At 43.7% G+C, this 22,465-nt stretch overlaps 1 protein-coding gene across 1 annotated transcript; it reads left to right on the forward strand.

Moving 5' to 3' along the window:
* The first annotated feature begins 2,559 nt into the window (after positions 1-2,559).
* Positions 2,560-16,909, forward strand: SNRNP40 (small nuclear ribonucleoprotein, U5 40kDa subunit). Its single transcript, XM_015411696.1, has 10 exons — positions 2,560-2,759; positions 5,550-5,679; positions 7,570-7,663; positions 9,145-9,310; positions 10,212-10,334; positions 11,325-11,445; positions 12,781-12,863; positions 13,293-13,354; positions 14,478-14,581; positions 16,265-16,909. The coding sequence occupies exons 1-10, from the start codon at positions 2,613-2,615 to the stop codon at positions 16,312-16,314; spliced, it is 1,080 nt and encodes a 359-aa protein (XP_015267182.1). The 5' UTR covers positions 2,560-2,612; the 3' UTR covers positions 16,315-16,909.
* The last annotated feature ends 5,556 nt before the right edge of the window (positions 16,910-22,465 follow it).

Below are 22,465 nucleotides of genomic sequence, written 5' to 3' on the forward strand. Positions count from 1 at the left end.
GTTCCTGGGACCTACACACCACCAGACATTCCAACTGCCTTGCGGGGGGGGGGAGTATGAGGTGTGGAATGGAGTGAAGTCCAATCAGCTTCCATATGCAAAAGACCTTGAAGGTTCCATATGCAACTGACATTCCTTGCGGGGAGGGGGGTGAGTTTGAGGTGTGGAATGCAGTGAAGTCCAATCAGCTTCCATATGCAAAAGACCTTGAAACGCTGGGCGGGACTACACAAAGCAGCCAGTCAACCCAGCCAGCGTCTTCTGACAGACAGTTCAAGCGTCCATACACTAAAGGAGTGCATTTTAGAACTTTGGCACCCACTATTCAATTATATATAAGGAGAGATGTAACAGAGAAGGAAGGAGGCGACCAGGAGCCACATGGAAGCATAGTAGATGTTTCCGCTCAATTTTCTGAATTGACTCAGCCCTTCCGTTATGTCGCCCACCGCCACCAGGGGTCTGTGCCCTCAGTCATTAGCTTGGTTCCAAACACAATAGGGACCAAGGAGCCTAGTCCACCCTGAGTCCTCCAATAGAACCTTTGGTGGGTAATTCAAACCCCCCAATGGAACTGTGGGTGTGCCCGGGTAGAGTGTATATAGTTGGCCCTTGCCGGGCCATGTGTGTTCTCTTGTTGTGAAGTACAATAAACGCATGTTGTTGTCCGAGTCTCCATGTGCAAACCCAGTACTTTACACCTTCTTGGCAACTAAGCTCCCTCCCCCATAAGTAAGGCCTGAGGAAGTCTGTTTCAAAGTATCTGAAGAAGTGTGCATGTACAGGAAAGCTTACATCCAGAAGAACAAAGTTTGAGTCAAGTGGCACCTTTGAGACCAACTAAATTTTATTTAAAGTGTAAGCTTTCGTGTGCAAAATACACTTCTTCTGTGTTTTTTTCTGAAGAAGTGTGTTTTGCACACAAAAGCTTACACTTCGAATAAAACTTTGTTAGCTTTAAAGGTGCCACTTGACTCAAACTTTGTTCTACTGCTTCTGACCAACACGGCTATCCACCTATAAGTTTTAGTATGGACTTGTAACTTCTGCTTCAATCTGAGGAAGTGTGCATGCACAGGAAAGCTCACACCTTGAATAAAAGTTTTTTGGTCTTAAAGGTGCCACTGGACTCGAACTTTGTTCTACTGCTTCAGACCAGTACGGCTACCCACCCGAATCTAGCTTATATCCAGAATTAAACTTTGTTGGTCTTAAAGGTGCCTCTGGACTCAAACCTTGTTTTATATTGGGGAGATCATTGTTGTACAACTATTGACAGGCTGGGGCAGGGCCAGGGTGGAGAGGAAACAAGACCTTCGGGGTTGTTGTTTTTTTAAAAAAAAAAACCACAAGATTTCTTGGAGATAGATAGAGGTGCTGGTCTTAAAGGTGCCACCGGACTCAAACCTTGTTCTAAGGCCCTGTTCACACAAGACGTTTTGGGCTGGGAGCAAGGGTGTAGACTTTCCAATTTCCCGGGGGGGCTGGGGCTGGCCAGAGGCATTGCTGTGCTAGGAGCAAGGGTGGCCCCCGGGGGAGGCTGAGCACCTTCCTGAAAGTTTCGGGAAGGCTGATGCCCCGCCGCCCCCACGAAGATTACGCCTATGGCTGGGAGAGGGACAGATCGGGACCGCAGCAAAACTGGCCACTATGTTGTGCTGTGCCCGTTCCCAGACCGTTCCCAATCTGCCCCTCCCGGCCAAACCTTTCCTGTGGGATCGCCAGCGCATCTTTCTGCCGGCGCATCCCCGGCGCCCGGCCATACTGAGCATGCTTGAGCATGCGCAGTTCGACAGCCTCCCCCTCCCAATCGTCTCTTCCTCCCCGGCATCTGATCGTGCCGGGGAGCAACGGCACCGTGGCTCAGGGGATCGTGGGATCCCGCCGCGGCGTCTCTTTTTTGGTGCGCCAGTGTTTTCCCTGCCGTGTGGCAGGGGCCTAAGATTTCTTGAAATTTTTGTGGGGGTCAGTGCAACCCTCAGTCTTTAAAGACCCTATGGGCAATACTAAACAATAATTAAAAATATGAGAAAACTTTAGCAGTCAGTCTTTAAGGTTCCCCGGGGACTCTCATAGGCCATTTCTAAAATCTTAATAGAAATGTGAGAAATCTTTAAAACTGCACAAATTAGAGGTGCCTCAAATTCCTCTTACAAATAACTATATGGGGGAAATTGATTCCTTTTTCAAATGTTTGGTTGACTTAAATTCGGCACATGCCCTCAACTGGTGAGCTGCCTCTATCTAAATTTATATATCAGCAGTAAAAAAGGGTTTCCCTCAAAGAGGGGTCAAGCAGAGTTCAATTTTCCCCGGAAGTCTAACCATTACGCTTTTTTTCTCTATCTCTAGGCCAAATAACGCCTTGCCCTCCTTCGCCACCATCCGGCAAGCGATCTAAACGTGACCGCCAATCAGAGCTTTCCTTGTTGATGAGCGGAAAGGGCCGCCAAGTTTCTTTCCCGCCTGCCCCATTGGTGCGTCAAAAGAGAAAGGGGGTGGGTTTCCATGTCAGTCACCAATCAGAAAGCAGCAGAGCCCGTTTGGCTCCTCCTCCTCCCTTGTGAGGCCTGCGCGGCGGGTGCTTCGGAGACAATTCTGAGGGAGAAGCGATGATCGACCCGCAAAAACGAAAAGCGCCTGGCCCGGATGTGGCTTTGGTGGCGGCGACGTCCGCGGCCAAGAAGCCCCGCCATGAGCTGATATTAGGTGCGGGACCCGCCGGCGGACAGCCGCCGCCGGGGGCCTTGCTGCAGACGGTGAGTCCTCCTGGGCGCTCCAAGCCAGCCCTGCGAAGTACGAGTCTGGACTTCGTGTTCTCTGGTTTCTCCATTGCGAGTGGAGGCCCCTTAAGCCTGGGACGAAATAGTAGAGCCTTGCCCGAGTGAGAAGGGCTGTACCGCTTCAGGCTGCGACATGTCACTCTTTTGAATATTCTTTCGCATAAGGGACTCCCTGCTGCAGGAAATACAGCAGCGCATGGAAGAATAGTTTCGGGGTACCTTTCAGCTCGTGCTGAACTGGCTTTTAAAATAAATAAATTTAGTAGACAAGGGAGCAGTAACAATACATAGAATTAACCAATCCATACAATCTAATACTTATGTTACTACTTTGAAATTTTCATTATTAAGATAAAGTTATAAAACTGCAAAAAACGTAAGACAACTATATTTAACGTAAACTGGCTTTTTGTTTATGGGAGCCTGTAAGGTTGCCAACCTCCGGGGGTGGCTGGAAAGCTCCTGGAATTATAGTTGATCTCCAGTTCCCCTGGCTGCTTTGGAAGGTGGACTCTGTGACATTATACACCTCTGCTCTTCTCTGGTTTTGAAAGCTCAGACCCCCCCCCCCCCAAAAAAAAATTTTTTCAAGTATTTCTTAAACTGGATATGGCAACCTGAGGCCTGGGCATCGCAATGGCAGTGTGGTGGGGTGGTTAGTGTCAGGCTAGGATCTAGGACAGCCGGGTTTGAATCCCTAATTTGACACGGGAAGAGTTCCCCAGAAGATCTTGGGACTGTCTTTTGTTCTCAGACTAATCTACTTCACAGGGTTGTTGTGGGAATAAAATGGAGGAGAGGAGATCAGTCTTGTAAATGGTTTTGGACCCTCGTTGAGGAGAAAAGCAAGATGTGAGTAACTAAATAGTAAATGAGTGTTTCAAAGTATTACCTTTTGTTAGCAGTTCTCAAGAAACTGGCTTTTTAAAGAATGACGTAGAAGAAGAAGAAGAGATTGGATTTATACTCCTCCCTTCTCTACCCAAAGGTGTCTCAGAGCAGGTTACAATCTCTTTTCCCTTCCCCTCCCCACAACAGACACCCTGTGAGGTAGGTGGGGCTGAGAGAGCTCTGACAGAAACTGCCCCTTGAGAGAACAGCTCTGAAAGAATTTATCAATAACCCAAGATCACACCAGCAGCTGCATGTGGAGGAGTGGGGAACAGTGTTCCCTCTAAGCTGAGTTAGTGTGAGCTAGCTCACTGTTTTTTAGCCTCCAGCTCACACTTTTTTGTCTTAGCTCAGGAAGGATGGCTCCAGAGCAAACTAATTTATGCAGGAGCCAAATCGCTAGCTCACAACTTTAATGCCAGCAGCTCACCAAGTAGAATTTTTGCTCACAGGACTCCACAGCTTAGAGGGAACATTGATGGGCAATCACGCTCCTAACACTACACCAAACTGGCTTACATGTGTTCAGTATAGCTTCCAGGAATAGATGGGTAAGGGGTGGTGCTTTAGCTGTATGAAGTTCATAAAATACTTAAAAGTGTGTGTTTATTGTGGCTGTCAAGTTTTGGGAAATTCACAATTTTGTGCCTTCTCTCTCTGTGCATATTAGTTTATGCATAGTAGCTTAAGGTTGTTCTATTTCTCCTTAATTATCTGTTTTCCAGAAATTCAATCCTTGTGTGTGTGTGTGTGTAGCAGGTTTCAGAGTGACTTATGACAACAAAATTGTAAAAAAGTGGAGAGTGCAAATCCATCAAAGGGTTTTTTTGGCTCTTTTTCGACATGCATAATTCTCAAAGTGGTCTGTTAAAACTAAAAACCAGGCACTTCAGGCTGCAATCTTGTGTTTACTTGTGAAGGGAGTCCCATTGAGCTTAGTAGCATTTGTTCTCAAATAGGTGTGCAAAGGATCATGCCGGAGGCTTCTTTTTCTCTTGCTTGTGTACTTCTATGCCAGTTGCAGTATCTTTTCCAACCTAACCATCATCTCCAGGTTCAAGCGCACTGTAGCTTATGCTTAAGTATATGTCTGTTAGTGTGACTGATAAAATGGGCAAAGCACATGGGTTTCAAGCATGGGCATTGTTCTGCATTGACTTCAGAGTTCACATCCCACTTAGGGGATCCATTGATCTTCATTTTGTGAGACCTGAGCAAGGCTATTAATGACAGAGCAGAGTAGTTTTCTGTTGCCCCAGAACCAATGGGTTGAATCAAAAAAGTTTTGGCCAAATATTAGGAAGAACTTTCTGACAGTTATTGCTGTTCCTCAGTGGAACAGGCTTCCTTGGGAGGTAGTGGGCTCTCCTTTTTTGTGTTTTTAAACAGAGGCTACATGGCCATCTGACAGCAGAACTGATTCTGTGACTCACTATGAATTTAGGCAGATTGTGAGAGGGAGGGCAGGAAGAGATAAGCCAGTGTACAGTTGTCGTAGCCCTTTTTTATAAGCCCAGGATAATGATGAATGCCACTTTGGGTTCCAGAAGGAGTCTTCTTCCAGGCCAAATTGGCCCAGGGATTCTGGAGGTTTTTTGCCTTTCTCTGGGCATAGAGCAGGGGTCACTGGGGGATGGCAGGGGGTGGTAACTGTGAATTGCCCTGCATTGTACTAGATGCCGTTGGGACCCCTTCCAGCTTTATCTTTCTGTGTTTCTATGATAGTACATTTTGGAGGTCATTTATTCATAGGACGGCGACAAGTCGGAAGCAACTTGGCGGCACATAAAACACAGCGTATTCTGAGATCTTTTTGGCACTCAGATGCCTGTTTACTTATATCGTCTTGAATATTTTTCATTTATTGTGTTCTAGGGTCCACCAAGATGTTCCTCCCTCCAGGCACCAATTATGTTGCTTTCCGGGCATGAAGGTGAAGTGTACTGTTGTAAATTTCATCCCAATGGAGCCACCTTAGCATCAGCTGGATTTGACAGACTGATTTGTAAGTTTATTCCTTGAACTGGTTTTTTAAACCTGATATTCCTGTATGTGAAACTGCTGTGTTCTTAGATCAAGATGGGTAGCCGTGTTAGACCATCTATAGTAACAGAAAAGAGTAAGAGTCCAGTAGCACCTTAAAAAATAGCAAAATTTGTGGCAGGGTATGAGCTTTCCTGAGTCACTGTTCACTTCTTCAAATACAGCTGTGATCAATAACTCATAAAAGCTCATATCCTGCCATAAAGTTTATCATTCTTTGGTGCTCCTGGACTCTTGCTGTTTTCTACTGCTGTGTTCTTGACTTGGTGCTGTGTTTGTTTTTGGTTTTTATGTGTGTCTCAGTTGATAGCCTTGTTTATTACAAAGCTGGCAACCCTTTTAAAAAGGTTATGTTGGTGCCATATCAGGGACATTGTGTCTTGTATCATCCACCTATGCTTGAACAGGCACAAAGAGTGACTGAAATAATTAAAAAACTGACTTGTGATGTGGGTTTATTTTGCTGGTCTTATGACTGTTCTTAATAAATTTGATTTGATTTGACTTGTGATGTGGTTGTGTTCAGCTTGTTGAATCTAAGAAAGCTACAGTGGGCACTGTAACTGTACTGGCTAATGGAAGTTGTGTAAAAGAGTTGTGGTTGCAGATGTAAAATTTTCGGAAATTTTGAAGCTGCGGGAAAAAAACCCCTTCTTTTGAGAAAAATGGAAATTTTGAAGAAAATTGAAATATATGCAATAGTTATTGTTCTATCAAATCTACAATAATTTTACTCCTTTAACAACAAAAAATACATTACTGAGCGTATAAAATTGCAACTTTTGACATATTTATGGACTTTAAAATTTATAAATGCCTTAGTTTTCTATAAGCAAAATTGCAGATATTCCCAGTACTTGAGAGAAAACTGTAAGCTTAAGCACCATATGCTTTCTTAGCACATGTTCCTTAATTTTTGCTAACTGGTTAGAGTGAGCTTAGTTCTCAATGGAACTTTCACAGCTATGGTGCAGTTTCTGCCCTTCCTCCTTCTGATCTTATATTCCCTCCAGCTAGGTAGGGCAATAAACTACTGGTTACCCAATCTATGAGTATATATGTCTCAGTAGATTGAGGGAAAGGTGAAAAGGTCAATGGAAGGTATGCAACAGTTGAAAAGTAATTGAAGTCCTGCTGTTCCCTTCATAAGATTAGCTAGGTGCCAAAATGTATCTTGGATTTAAGAGCTGTATATTTCTACAGCATGCCCACCCTGTCTTTGAAAGCACTTTACTCATTTAAAAAAAGATAATATTTCATGGCAGGGTTTCTCCCCCCAGTACTCCCCAAAATTTCCCATTTTTCCATGAGAAAAATTGAAAAAAACGGTCTTGGGGGTCTCTAGTTTGTGACCGTGTGCCTACAAATGGCGCTTTGGTGCTTTAGGCTGGCAAGCCAAAAGAAGCTCTGGGAGCAGAAAAATCTCAATAGTTCCAAGGCTGTGGAATAATTTTGGTTGCTATGTTTTTTTATCTTCTTGTATGTTTGTTCTGTGCCTTCTTGATGGCCTGTTGGTTCAATAGGGGGATCTCTTCTTTCTCTCCCCTTCCTCAGGCTGTATTCTTGCCTTTCTATTTGTGGCATATGCTAGTATACAGAGCTACACGTGCACATGAGCATAATACAGTTCCCTTTGGGGATGCTGAGTGTTTCATCCTGTTATGGCTCAGGTATGTTAGATGGGTTAAAAATGTGTTTTGTTTTAACTGTTTCTGAATGTTGCAGCTCTTTTGAGACTTGCTTTGCCATTTACAAAACTTTAGGTTCGGGAAAGGAGATCTGACCCATTAAAGGCTTTTCTGCAAACCTGCCATAGTAACTAGTATTTTCTCTCAATGTGACTTGTTTTCAGTACTATGGAACGTGTATGGTGATTGTGATAATTATGCCACCCTGAAAGGCCATAGTGGAGCTGTTATGGAGCTGCATTACAACACAGATGGCAGGTTGGTATTGCAAAAAACCCCTCAGTCTATCATTTGTCTCATAGACTCTCTCTCTGCTCTGTTTACAGTGGACTCCTAAATACAATTTCCTGGGAGTAAGCCTCATTGATTAGACCCAGATAGCATCCTGAGTAGACCAGTTTAGGATTGCACTGTTTCTTGTCTAGGAATGATTGACTGGGCGTTCAGGATCTTTCTGGAATACTCTTGTTTATTGTTTTTTCCTGGTCTTTCGTAGAAATGTTTTTAAAAAGGGATCCAATGGTGACATGGGTAAATAGATTTATTAAGCACATTAAGAAGAATGTAGATAAGGATAATCCAGTAGACATAATATACTTGGATTTCCAAAAAGCTTTTGACAAGTACCGTCACCCACGACACCTGTGTAAACTTTCATGGGGTAAGTGGGCAGGCCCTAATGAAGATTAAACATTGACTGATCAACAGAAATGAGAGAGCAGATGAGCAGTTCTTGCAGTGGGGTCCCACATGGACTGGTGCTATTAAGGTGAGCAGCGTCATTGCAGGTGAGCAGCATAGTGGCCAGTTTTGCGGATAATTCTGAATTATTCAAGCTGGTAAAAACCAGTAATAGGGGAAAATTGGGTTCGAAAATTTTCCATATCAAATTAAGTAATGTTCACAATTTCAGTAACATTGGCAAAAGAAGGCAAATACACCATGTACAAGCACTGTTTGTCCATGCTTCATATCCCACGTTTAGCCCATCTAACGCAATTGATTTGCAGCACAACAGCCTTGACGATGATAAACTATATTTACATATGTGGTGCAGACATTTTTCCATGGAAAAATATAGTATTTGAAAATGTTCCGCTCCACATCACTGGTGGGTTGTGAAGAGCTGCAAACAGATCTCTTTACAAATCTCTACAGAGCAACAAAGTAGCTAATTAATTTTAATGTAAATACAAGGTGACACATACTGAGGCCAAAAAATCCAAACTTTAAGTGTGAAATGAACTTGCTATCTTGCAATATGGTTTGGGAGGTGCAGGAGATGTAGATTTTCGAGGCCCATTTTTCTAAAGTGACTAAGTGTCTGTCAGTTCTGTTCCATACACTCTGTTTACTCTGTAGTAGTCTCCTGGGCTTCCTTGGGGGTATTTTGGGGTGGTTGGAACAAGCACCGCAATCTGTGTTAGTTTCAAAAACAGTGCTCTTTCCTTTGCATTTGTTGCTGTCTGCAGTCCAAAGTTACTACTTAAAAAGTTGGTCCATTTATGCTTTGGTTGATTATTGTTGACCTGACCTATATATTATATTATATTTGTAAAATTAATAAAAAGTTTAATTAAAAAAAAAAAGTTGGTCCAAAGGCTGTCCAGTGATGATATTGTCTACCATCTTTTTGTATTTACCTCTTGTTAATCATGTCTTGCCTCATTTATTATTGAGCATGCTCTGATCCTTGGCAAGTACCTGTCTTCAGTACTCCATAAACTTTCTTCTCCTAGCATGCTATTCTCTGCCTCTACGGATAAAACAGTAGCAGTGTGGGACAGCGAGACGGGCGAGCGAGTGAAAAGACTCAAAGGCCACACGTCGTTTGTAAACTCCTGTTACCCAGCGCGGCGGGGGCCTCAGTTGGTCTGCACAGGCAGTGATGATGGGACAGTAAAGGTTGGTGTTGAGTAATTTTACAAGTGCATAAAATTGTCGGAGAATGAGCATGGTTAGTTAGTGTGTATCCCCCCCCCCCCGGTTCCTTCATAATGCAAACTTGGGTTAAACATGCAACTTTTCTTGTATTAATACATGCAGGGCATTGGATCCTACCTAAATTTTCTAGTGACAGAATGTAACTCCCCAGGTTTCCTCTTCCAACGACTGTCTACTGATCTCCATGAAATGCTAATCCTAGGGGAAATGGGACCCTGAGCAATGACGTGAAGGGGGATGGGGCTGCGGCAGGAAGGGTGAATCATCAGAAATTGCTAATTTTATCCGGTTCCAACAAGTTTTTCTCTGTCTTTGGATATTGACAGCATCCTTTTCAGGAGAAGAAGCACGTGCTTTTACCCACCCGCTTCGCACTTCCATGAGAAGTAGAATGCAAAGACAAGTGCCTCCGATGGCTGATCTTTCATTCAGACTCTGCAAGAGACAAGCAGAAACTCATGTTGTCCCCTATGAAATACGGAGATTGCCGTTCAGAGTGCAGGGCCCCCTAGTTCAACATTCATTCCATCTCTTTGTTTTCTTATGCATGAAAGCCGGTTTGCAGTATTCCATCATGCTCTAATGCAGCCAAGAAACAAAGCCCAGGAATTGGGTGACGTTCATGAAGAGACGGTGCTTGATTTTCAGCAGGGTCCCTAGGGCAGGCAGCAAGTGTAGCTCTTTGTAGTCAAAGGGCTGCCATTCAACCCGGTGTCCCTGGCCAGCATCTCCTCATATGGGGGGGGGGGTGATAAATAGATTCTGGTGACAATTGTAAGTTATTCCTTTTTGTGCTTTTCTTAAAATTTTGCCATTGGCTTTTCTGATAAGTCCTTCCTTTTTCTCTTTGTGCTCCCCCCAGCTATGGGACATCAGGAAAAAAGCTGCTGTTCAGACATTTCAGAATACTTACCAAGTTTTAGCTGTCACTTTCAACGATACTAGTGACCAGATAATATCTGGAGGCATAGACAACGATATCAAGGTAACTTCAGAGGGCAGCTGTGCTAGTCTGCAGTAGAACAGCTAGAGTTGAGTCCAGTAGCATCTGAGAGATTTTTTTTTGGGGGGGGGGGATGAGGTTTCAAGAATCAAAGCTCCCTTCATCAGGTAACCTGATGTTTTATCATAGGAAATCCCCCTAATTATTTAAATCCGTTTCCCCCCCCCTTGGAGTTCCTGCACTAGAAACAAATTGGCTTGCAATCTGCTGTTCTTCTTTGAGAGCTTATTGCCACAGAGAATAATGAAAATATGACCAAAAGCGTGGCAGCTTTCTTGTTGTCACTGAGAAAGGAAAGTTGGGTGTGTCTGCAAGTGGCCAGCTTCAGGACCACAGAATAAACTTGAGAAACAAAACAGGGTACCTGTCCACCTGCAAAAGTAGGAGGCATCATGAGGCTGTGTGGTGTTTTTCCCCATTAAAAAGGGTAGCGTTTCAATTTGGCTCTGAGTTGTGTCTTTTCTGGGACCTGCCATTGGCTGCGTACTTTGCCAGGCACTGCTGTTGTAAAGGTGTCTCTGCAGAAAGGGCATTGGGGCAATCTCTCCCTCTCTTTCTGGTCTAATGTATCATTGAGTTTACTGCTAGGCCTGCGATGGCTATTTTTCAGGCCCAGGGTTAGTAACCAGTGTTCCCTCTAAGCTGAGTTAGAGTGAGCTAGCTCACAGTTTTTTATCCTCCAGCTCACACATTTTTGTCTCAGCTCAGGAAGGAGGGGCTCCAGAGCAAACTGATTAATGCAGGTAATTTAATGCCAGTAGCTCACAAAGTAGAATTGTTGCTCACGAGACTCCACAGCTTAGAGGGAACATTGTTAGTAACCCGTCGCAAAGCACCCTGGAGGTCTGAAGTGCAGTGGTGCTGTTTTGCAGCAAGGCATTTCTAGCAGGGTAAATAACTGCCTCTTGTGCAGACTTGTTCGTCTCTCTTAACTGAGAAACTTACTGTACCAGTGTTGCTGTGTATTTAAAGGTGTGGGACCTTCGACAGAACAAGCTAACCTATACAATGAGAGGGCATGCTGACTCTGTCACCGGTCTCAGTCTGAGCTCCGAAGGCTCGTACTTGCTCTCCAATGCAATGGACAATACAGGTAATATCTGTGTTTGAACAGAAGGAAGGTGTATGTAGCAAGGAAGCTTCTAGTTAATGGTCAGGAAACTGGGGCATTGGAGGAGAAATAGTTTAGGCTTTTGGCAGTTGTGTATTCAAACCCCATGAGTGAAGCCTGGGGCGATGCATCAGAATTAGACACTTGCAGGAAAAGAATTGCCTGGATAAATCAAATCAATATACGAAGTTTACTGCCTGCCCACCCACTGCTTTCTAAAATCTTCATTGCCCTCTTGGGTTTTCATATTGCAGTTACTTTAGGCACTGTAACTGACAGTATTCCCCATCCTGTCTCTTGACCTATTTCCTTGCTCTCCAAAATATTGAGCACATCCTGACTTTAAATCCTTTGCTGTTTCCTCAGTCTACCATCCTATTAGCTCCTCATTTCCCTCGCCCCTTTGCTTAAGTCGTATTCAGGGTTTCTCTGTCTAGGTCCACTCTTGTGCTTTTCCCACAGCCTCCTTGTCTCTGGGCTGCCTGACCTTTAGCTTCTTTGTGCCTTCCTTTTTCTCTTTGTTTCCCCCTCAGCTATGGGACATCAGGAAAAAAGCTGCTGTTCAGACCTTTCAGAATACTCTTTTCTTCTGCCATCCCCTGTTGGAGTGTTTAATCCCAGCCAAGATGACAACATTCCCTTGCCACACACGAGCTGGACTCCACATTAGTCTGGCCCTGGACAGCTGAACATTCCATGATGGATCTGTTCAGCCAAATCAGTATCTGAGGCTTCACTGCCTTATACATAGTACTGTATAGATACCAAGTCCTTCAGCTGTTTGAAAGCTGTGCTGCAAAAGCCGGAGAGAATTTGTACGCTGAAAATTGTGGATGTGTGGTCTGAAGATGCCACCGGTGATCAGAAAACATCTGGCAGCACAGACTTTGAGATATATGTTGCCTATCAATTGTTGGTGTAGCAGCTTCATTTGTTTGTGTCTTTGATTTGAAACTCCCAGCTTTACAGTGCTCATCCAGCTCCCCTCAGAGTCCTGATGTGGGATGATCAGTGGTTGGTGTATTCTGCCTTTTTCACAAAGTGCAGACTTGAATGTTCTGCCCCTTGAGAGTGGTACTGTAGATGCACTAGCATCCTCTTTTTTATGGTACTTTTGGGTGTTATATTATCCTCATAACAAGTTATGATCCTGGAAACTGGGGAGGGCTGATAATCCAGCAGTTGCAGCTTGTGACTAGATGACACTTGCATTAAATAAGAATTCTAGTGGCTCGCTAAACATTACCCCTGATGTATTCCTAGTTAATACCCTGTAGTTAAAGCAACACTTAACTGCTATTATGTGCCCTGTTACAGTTCGCATCTGGGATGTCCGGCCTTTTGCCCCTAAAGAGAGATGCGTCAAGATCCTTCAAGGGAATGTGCATAATTTTGAAAAGGTGAGCCATGGTTGCCTGCTGGAACGCTCCTTGTTTATGGGTGGCAGACTGAGAATTAATTCATATGTAAATGGCTTTTTAAAATTTCAAAACCCTTCAAACCCTTTTTAATAAGTGCTGCACCTAAGATTAATGTGTGAGGTGGAATTCCAATTAAAGCTGCTGCAACCAGATTTTTTCTCTCCTCCAAGTGCAGCTCTAATTGTCTATAAATTAAGTGTCTTGACATTCACAATCTATTCCTTGTAAGATTACAAGATACTGGATATTTTGGGCAATAAAAAGTAATATAACTGCAGACTAAGCTTCCAGAAGGAAAAAACATTGCCGCAGCATTCTCAGTATTGAAAGCTGCGACAACTGTATTTCAAACCAGATGGGGAAATGGATGTTTGCTTGGGACTGACATGGTGCTCTCTTGTTCATCAGAATCTTCTGCGATGTTCTTGGTCACCAGATGGAAGCAAAATAGCAGCTGGGTCAGCAGACAGGTAAAAAACAAATACCCCATAGGGTTCTGTTTACCCAGAAGGGTTCTGTTTGTCTTCACCTGAAAACCACAAGCCACTTCTAAATGCAGTTAAAGCTTGTAACAACCTGACCCGAATAGCCCAGGCTAGCCTGATCTCATCAGATCTCAGAAGCTAAGCAGGGTTGACCATGGTTAAGACTTGGCTAGCAGGCAATGGCAAGCCACTTCATCTCTTGCCTTGAAAACCCTACAGAGTCTCCATAAGTTGGCTGTAACTTGATGGCAAAAAAAGAACTTCAAATAGCCTGAAATTAAATACAGGGATACATATGTACAGACTGGTGTTATAGACCCAATTGTGTAAGGTGCAATTGAAACATCTGTCTTCCTTGTTCGATACTTTAGATATTAATTTCATACAAGTTGCTTAGAACCAGTATCAAAATCTTCAGCAACAAGTTAAATCCATCTACAAATGTGTTGGGAGATTTACATAAAGTTGTTATTGGAAGAGGCAAAGAATATTTGTGTGCCCCAGAGCATAACAGGCTACTGTTAATGTATTCTCTGCTAAACCCTTTGTAGCTGCTTGGCTAGAAATGTGTGTGTGTGTTCCTTCACCTTCATCCAGGTTTGTAAGCACTGCTCAAGTTGAAAAGAGGAGTTCTTCCTGCTCAACAGATTGATTCGATAGCCAGAGTTATTTAACTGGCCAAATTAAACTGCTCTTCTGAGACTAATACGTTAGTAGGAAAGTAAGCTTAATTGCGAAACCGCCTTCCTTGGTCATGATATATGAACTGTAGGGAACAGGAAAGAGCAGAGAAAAGCATGATTTACAGATCTACCCAGGCCCTGGACAGAGTCCTGTCATGGGTCCAGCCAGTGGTGTTTGATTCTCTGCCCTCTTTGGAAATGCACCTTTTGCCAGACATAAGCACTCACTTCTTGCTCAAGGGCACCTTGGCCAGAGCAACCCATTACTTTGCAAGCAGGCTGTTCTTTACAGGAAGTTGCCCTATGCTGAGCCAAGCCATTGGTCCATCTTAAAACAAGGGCTGACTGGCTCTGGTGGGAGCTGCATCTTGGCATCCAGTTTCACCATTGGATGGCTTTCGCTCATGCAGAGTGCCTTTTTGCAGGTTTGTTTATGTTTGGGATACAACCTCCAGAAGAATCCTCTACAAGCTGCCAGGCCATGCCGGTTCAATAAATGAAGTGGCTTTTCATCCAGAAGAACCAATCAGTAAGTCTTTTTTTCCCAGATAAAGTATCCATACTCTGCCTTTCCTCACATAAGGGGACCCAAATCAGCTTACCAAATAAATCCAAAAATGCAGTGTACATAAGCAAACCAAGACATGCATATTATGATGCTCCAACATCCTGAGTTTTTACTGGCTTCCCTAAGGTTGCGCTCATTCAGGGCCGCAGGTGACAAGCCACAGGCTCAGTGCCCCTTGGCTTGTGCCTCTGGCTATGCCCGTGTTAAATACCTTAAGCAGGGGAGGAACAGAAGCTTAGCTCAGGGTCTCCTACTGCTGGTAAAGAGAAGTCCCCAGCCTTCCTTTTCTCCTCTGGCCTCACACCACACCCCGGCTACATACCTGCAACAGAGAAGGAACAGATGCTGAAACCAGAGTTCATCCTGTTGGCAGTTCCCAGGCTCCCCGTCCTCCACTGTGAACTCTCAGGAAGCCTGAAGGCTTCTGTAAGCAGAGAGGATGGCTCTTCTGAAAATGTTATTACAGCCTGGCCCTGAGAAGATGTCCCATTCAGTGGGTCCTCTGAGTTATAGGGTTTGCTGCAGTAGCAATGTATTTTACAAAAGCCTTAACCGAGCTCAAGCAGGCGGAGTCTGTCCTCCCTAGAGAACTCGGGGGAGCCCATGTAGTACAGTGGTTAGAATGACCTTAGATCACTCAGGTTTGAATCCCTGCTCCACCGTGGAAGCCTGCTGGATGACCTTGGGCCCGTTTAGCTCTCTTCGCCTCGCTTATCTCACAGTATAAAATGGTGAATATTGTAAGTCACTTTGGGTCCCCATTGGGGAAAGAAAGTGGAGTATAAATGACATTAAGTAATATACATTTAGGGGATGAAAGCTTTAAGAATGTTCTTGCCAGACTTGCATTGGATCTCATGGGGCAGAGAGGATGAGACCCTTGGTTCCCTTCCATTTGCGGTATTTGCTTCTTTCCTTTTTTGCCTTTTGAGAGTGTTTGCTGCTGACAAGAAGTGAGTTGTGCTTCAAGGCACAAATCTAAATCCGAATGGGGGGAGTCTGATGAATTGGAATGGTCTGCCTAATCTCTCTTCCTTTGCTCATTGCAATAAGATGCTTTATAATAGAAATTGCACCCTCTAGTGGCAATGTTGTTAAGAGCGTTTGTGTATTGTTTTCCAAAACAAAGATCTTAGTGTTGAAAATTTCTCATCAACAGTTATAGAACTCACAAAGGTAGTGAAATTATCTGTATTACATCATGAGTGAGGAAGAAGTTGTATGCTTCTTTTGGAATTGCATATGGGTGCTTTGTGATCCCTTTCATATGGACTGATTTTTAAAAATTTGTTTGGCTTGGTTTATCTGGCCCTTCCTTGACAGAATTCAAGGTGGCATGCATGATTTATCCCTCCCCACCCCCTCCTCCCCCCCCTCAGCAGCTCTCTGAACTTAAGGAATGACCAGTCATAGATCACCCAGTGAACTTCATGTCAGAGGGCCTATTTGAACCTGGGCGTCTCATTCCCAGCATAACACCACTCTAACCACTGACTGTTGGACTGTCTGCCTGGTAGCTTATGAGACACGTTTGTGAGGAAGCCAATTTAAGAAAGATCAAAGCAAGAGGGATCTAAAAGAACGGCATGACTATAATTATGCCTTTAGGTTTTCTGAAAATATGTTTCTGTTTCTCCCCATCAGTTCTCTCGGCATCTAGTGACAAAAGGCTGTATATGGGGGAGATCCAGTGAGCAGATGATGGCTGTGACAGTTAATGCTTTGGATGTGCAGAACTGGATATCTTCCTAAGTAATTCGAATTGCTCGGTGTACGTTAACAGAAGAGGAAGAGCCTGCAAGGAAAACCATCTCCTATACAGAGTTAACCTGTAGCCTTTTAGAGGGTCCCTCCTCGACTATGCCGTTGAAATGATAAATGGCTTGCAGTCTAAGAATTGCTAGGATTTACAAGATGGACTTGTATGGATTTCCCGTTTCAATTGGAAAGCATGCTTTGGGGTCCCTAACAAAACCACCCGACCTGTATAAAATGTTGGCGTTTAATATTTTATGCTTCCCACCAAGTCAATTTGTCTTTGTTTTTTATATGCTGAAGGAGAAAAAAACATTTTACAAAAAGCGGTGTAGATACAATTTGTGTTATAGACTGTTTCACGTTTTGAACAGGGGTGGAAGGAGGTGTTGCACAAAAGAATCTGAAATGGATGATAAATCATACAAGGGATCACACCACGAAAGGGTGTACAACAGGGAATCTGCTACAGGGTCACAGTGCCACCCCTGATACTGCACCAAGGTCTTGATGTTATAAAAAATGTGTGAAAATAGAGCCCTAAAGGATGAGCTACAAGCATCTGTTTTGGTAATATTTAATTCATTTGTTTGCCTCCCATCTTCTCAGCTCTTCTGATGGTTCGCAACAGTAACTACAAACAGTAGTAAAACGTACACTCAGTCTCCAGACTAAAGAAGTGGTACATCCTTCAAACAAGTTTAATGGCATAAATAATCATAAAAATGGTGCCGGCAGAACACAGAAAAGCTATAGCAGGGCCCTAGAGGGTACCCTGACCTGGATAGTTCAGGCAAGCCCAATCTTGGAAGCTAAGCCAGGTGGACGCTGGTATTCCAAGGAGGTCCCATTCAAGCACTTGCTAGAGCTGGGAGGCACCTCAGCCACCTCTCTGAATATCCTCCAGGCCCCCAGTGGGGGTCAGTCACCAGAGGTTGCCATGCCTTCCAGGTGTGTGTGTGCGCGTGCATGCACATAAAAATACCAAGAAAAACAGCCAGGGCCAATGCTCCCTCTAAGCTGCGGACTCTTGTGAGCAAAAATTCTTAACTTTGTGAGCTACTGGCATTAATGTTGTGAGCGAGCGATTTGGCTCCTGCAGAAATCAGTTTGCTCTGGAGCAAGATGTGAGCCGGAGGCTAGAAAACTGTGAGCTAGCTTACACTAACTCAGCTTAGAGGGAACACTGGCCAGGGCCCTAGAGCAAAAAAGGCCTGACCTTGTCGTATTGTGGAAGCTAAGCAGGGCTGCCCCTGGTTAGAGCTCGGATGGGTGATGGCCACAGACGTCTGGGGCTGCTATGCAGAGACATGCAATGGCCAACTACCTCTCCATCTATTGTCTTGAAAACTCCATGAGGGGTCACAATTAAGTCAGCTGTGGTTTGATAATAGGTGGCAGGGCACTTGAACAAACCCACAAAATGCTTGGGGGGAAGGCATTGATTTAATTAGATTTTTAAGCCGCATTGATTTAATTAGATTTTTAAACCACCCTCCCCCTAAAAATAGGGCTCAGGGTGGTGTACATAATTAAAAGCATTGACATGATATCAGTTTAGATAATAACATTCCCAGTATATTAAAACAATAATGTGCCTACAAACAATAAACAATTAGATGGCAATAAACTGCCAGAGAATGCCACTACCTGGAGGGGATGCAGGAAAAAGACTGGAAGAATAGGAGTGCCAGCCAGACAGCACACCATTGCCCAGCGGAGCATCTCTGCCTTACATGCTCTGCTGAACTCCATTAAGTTCCGCAGGGTATGGGTGTTATCTGGTAGAGTTCCACCAGATTGGGGCCAGGTCCAAAAACACCCTGGCCACGGTTGAGAATAGCTGGATAGCTCTTGAGTTGGGGCCCACTAGAAGGCTCTTGTCAACTGAGCGCAGCACTTCTGGGCGGGGGATATGCCAGGCGAGGTGATCCTGAAGATACGTTGGTCCCAGACTGTTAAGGGACTTAAAGGCCAATACCATAACCTTGAACCTGATCCAGTACTCCACTAGAAGCCAGTGCAGCTTGTGGAGCACAGCTTAGAAATGCCATATGCGGACTCCCCATAAGCACCCATGCTGCCACATTCTCGATCAGTTGGATCAATTGGGTGCCAAAAATGTGACGCTGCATCAGGCAAACAGATACAGAAGTGCCCCACAACTCAAGCTATGCCAGAGGAAGCTCTATGACAGCACTCATTTCTGCTGGTGAAAATGCTGGAGGTACAGGGCAGAGGCTCCAACAGAGCTCAGAGATGAATTGGCAGCCAGCGTAGTTCCTTTTAATAGAAAAGCTCATGTCCAAAAAGCGAATGTGCCTCGCTTTAGTAATGATTCACAGATGCACCGTGAGAGGTTGGTGCTCAATTGTATTTCTGTGTCTCTTGCTCATGGAACATCACGTGGTCCCATTTAAGAGGGGAATCAATTTTATCAGGGTGAACAATCTATTTCTTCAATTGGCTTTTAAGGGTAAGAAGCTTTTTGTTCTTTGAGGACACTTAGACTTTTTCAGAGCAAGAAGCTCATCTTCCCTGTTGAGAATAGATAGGAAAATACATCAATATCTATTTGTAACGTCCAAAGCCAGTTTTTGAGAGTGTGAAGTGTACTGTTGTGGTTAGAGATATATGGATGAAATATCAATGGACTTGAAAAAAGGAAGCCTTTTCCAGTTTGCCCCCGAATAACATGAAGTAATAAAACCCTAAGAGAGAAACTTGGGCTAAAGTGTTCAAAGTATTCATACTATTAACCTCAGTGTGTTAAATGAGTTTTTCCTACTCACTGGCTTGGTTGATGAAGAGCTATGAAATGTTCATGAACATTCTAAGTGTTCAGATGCTTAAGTCACTCTTGCCAGACAATGTCAGGTGAGGATGTGAGCTCTTAGCAGTAACGGATGGGTATGAGAGAGTAGGTAGCCGAACCAACATGTCAGTTAGTTGTTAGTGTTTGAAGGTTCAGTGTACATGAATCAGAATGGTGAGTGAATAGTGCTTATGGATGAGTAGTGCACAGGAATAAGAGGATGACGGAGGAGTGGAGGCAGAAACAGCCATGAATTTATGCAGGCCTCTGTCTAATACCCTATCACGTAATGGGACCAAAGTGTACCAATCACAAAACTAACAGAACAAGGCTGGCTACAGGCAAGGTCGAGTCCCCATATGTGCAAAGAACTATCCAAGTATACAGAAAAAACATGGGTTTGTTAATTTACAAATGTTAATTTGTTCTCTTAAGAAGAGGGGAGAGAAATACCTCACCCTAATGAAGGTGGAATATGCCCCAGAAGCATAGACATTTGAGAGCAACTAAGAGACGGGAGAGGCAAAATCAAGCTGCTGGAACCCCTGACACCATAGAGGATCCTGGTGGAGAAGATTTTCAAATTGTTCCCCCTGTTACCACGCCCCCCACAAACACGTGAGCCTACATTCAGATTAATATGGAGAATTAGCTTGCATGTTTTGTTCAGGGTGCAATAAACTGGGATCTTACCTAAAGAGTTGGCTGCGAGTAGCGAATTTTCAGCAGTTTCGGCAGGAATAGGGTGACGGAGACCTGATTTCAAAGGAATACAAAGTTTTATTCAGGGAGTTGGTTACAATAGTGGGGTGGGAGGAAATAACCCTAAGCAAATACTAGCAGTACTAAATCAAAACACAGGCGCATTCCTTATCCTAATTAATACAGCAACACCAAACAAACCCCAGATTGGAGCAGGAGTTACTCTTTGAGCTAAAGGTGCGCATGAGGTTTGGAAAATGGAAGGGGGAGGAATAGATCAAGACAGAGAGCAAAAGACTACCTGTCCTATTTTGCAAAGAAATCAAATGGAAGGAGGGATCCAGTGTGTGTTGGGAGTCTTGCAGTCCTGTTGGTATCCAGGATGAGACTCTCAGTTGCTGGCTCTAAAGCGAGGCCAGTTGGCCCATAGCATGAAATGCATTCTTTTCAAGACACAGAAAATTACAACAGAAGATAACAGAATACTTGCAATTTGGGCAGTTTATCTGGAGAAAACTATAGAAGAACTCACTAAATGGCACCAGGGAAGGGTAACAGAAGGGAAATTCTTGATTGAATTATATTTATTTATTGCTTTATATCTATTTATTGCTTTAACTTTTACCCTGCCCTCCCCGACGGAGCAGGCTGAGGGTGGCTCACATAAAACCAATAAAACAATATACATCTCAATACAAAAATACATCTCAATACAATTTACATAATCAATTTTAAAACCGTTAATATATAGATGACGGTACACAAATGAAGTGCATTTAAACGTGGTCTAGGTAGCTTCTAACTCTAGGTCAGCGCTGAGCAAAGCTGATAGGTGCAGCTCCTATCGAAAAGCCTGCCAGAAAAGCTCCATTTCCACGGCCCTGTGGAATTGTGAGAAGTCCCGCAGGGCCCTGATCTTACCCGGGAGCTCGTTCCAGTAGGTCGGGGCTGCTAAAGAGAACACCCTGGTCCTAGTCGATGTCAACCTGGCGTCCTTCGGACCATGGAGAGCCAGGCAGTTTTGTAATCCTGATCGAAGTGCTCTCTGGGGAACATACGGGGAAAGGTAGGCAGGTCCAATATATTCATTTAAATTATTCTACCCCAATTTTTCTCCATGCTGGGGACCCAAAGCAACTTCCAGCATTGTTCTTCTCCTCTTCCATTTTCTCCATTATATATTAACGGTTTTAAAATTGATTATGTAAATTGTAGTGAGGACAAAATGGAAGAGGAGAAGAACAATGCTGGAAGTTGCTTTGGGTCCCCAGCATGGAGAAAAATTGGGGTAGAATAATTTAAATGAATATATTGGACCTGCCTACCTTTCCCCGTATGTTCCCCAGAGAGCACTTCGATCAGGATTACAAAACTGCCTGGCTCTCCATTATATTGTTCTTCTCCTCTTCCATTTTGTCCTCACTACAACCATCCTGCAAGGTAGGTGAAGCAGAGCCAAGGTTGGCCCAAGGTTACCTAGGGAGTTTCAGTGACAAAGTGGGGATTCAAACCTGGGTCTCCCATCCACTACACGAGGTAGTATAAATACAAGCAACAGCTTGGGGGAAGGGGGAATGGGGGTCCAATTAATCAGACAGAAAATAACCTTATTTTCAGATTCTAATTCTTTTTAAAGGGGTTGGATCACCTTTCCTCTGATGAAAAGCTGAAGACTTCAGTTTTAGACAAAAGATGACTAAGTGTGGACTTCACAGAGGTTTATAAAATGGTGGAGACAGTGGGTATAGGGAACTGTTTCTCCTTCCCTCATAATACTAGAACTCAGGGACACCCACTGAAGATGGGTGGTAGGTTCAGGAAGGAATTAGTGCTTTACTCAATTAGTAATTAAATTGTGGAATTCGCTGCCAGTGGATGTAATGATGGCCACAAGAATGGATTAGGTTTATGGAGAAGAGTAGCCTGCTAGCCTCGGTGACTAAAGGGAACCTCTGTGTCCACAGGCAGCATATCCAGTCTGAATAGTTTAGTTATTTATTTATTGTCTTTACTCTTTTTGCAACCGGGGTCATAAACAGCAAGCAATCAAACAAAATACAAAGCATTGGCAAATTTGTATACAGTTTAAATCAATCTACATGCATATTGGTATTGGCATATATAAGGGTAAAAAAATTAATATACAATATCTGATACAAATAAAAAATGTCAACAACAATGAGGTGAAGATTTAAGGTACAATGCAGGAGAAAACATTAAAATGGTGTTATAAATTTGAAACAATTTGGGATAGACTCTTCTTGTAGATTATTTTCAAAAAATGTAATCCAAGAAGGGTGCCCATTGGTCCATAAAAGTGGAACACCAGTGAAATACAGGGCAGCTGTATTGGAGTGTAGAAGGAGACAGATTTTTTTTATTGACAGTTTATTTTTAAAAAGGGCTTCAGCAGCTCCTCTGTTGTATGTTATCATCATAGTCTGTCAGGCCAGGCCTTCACATTACTTGTTCAGGCTCTAATTTGCAATTTGTGGAAGGGGGGGGATTATCCTTTCATTGTCTATTATGGAATCCAGTTGTCTGCTCAGGGAGCAGCTGCAGCAGATACACCT

The sequence above is a fragment of the Gekko japonicus genome, unplaced genomic scaffold, assembly GCF_001447785.1.
Source record: "Gekko japonicus isolate JY-2015 unplaced genomic scaffold, Gekko_japonicus_V1.1 scaffold112, whole genome shotgun sequence".
Classification (NCBI taxonomy): domain Eukaryota; kingdom Metazoa; phylum Chordata; class Lepidosauria; order Squamata; family Gekkonidae; genus Gekko; species Gekko japonicus.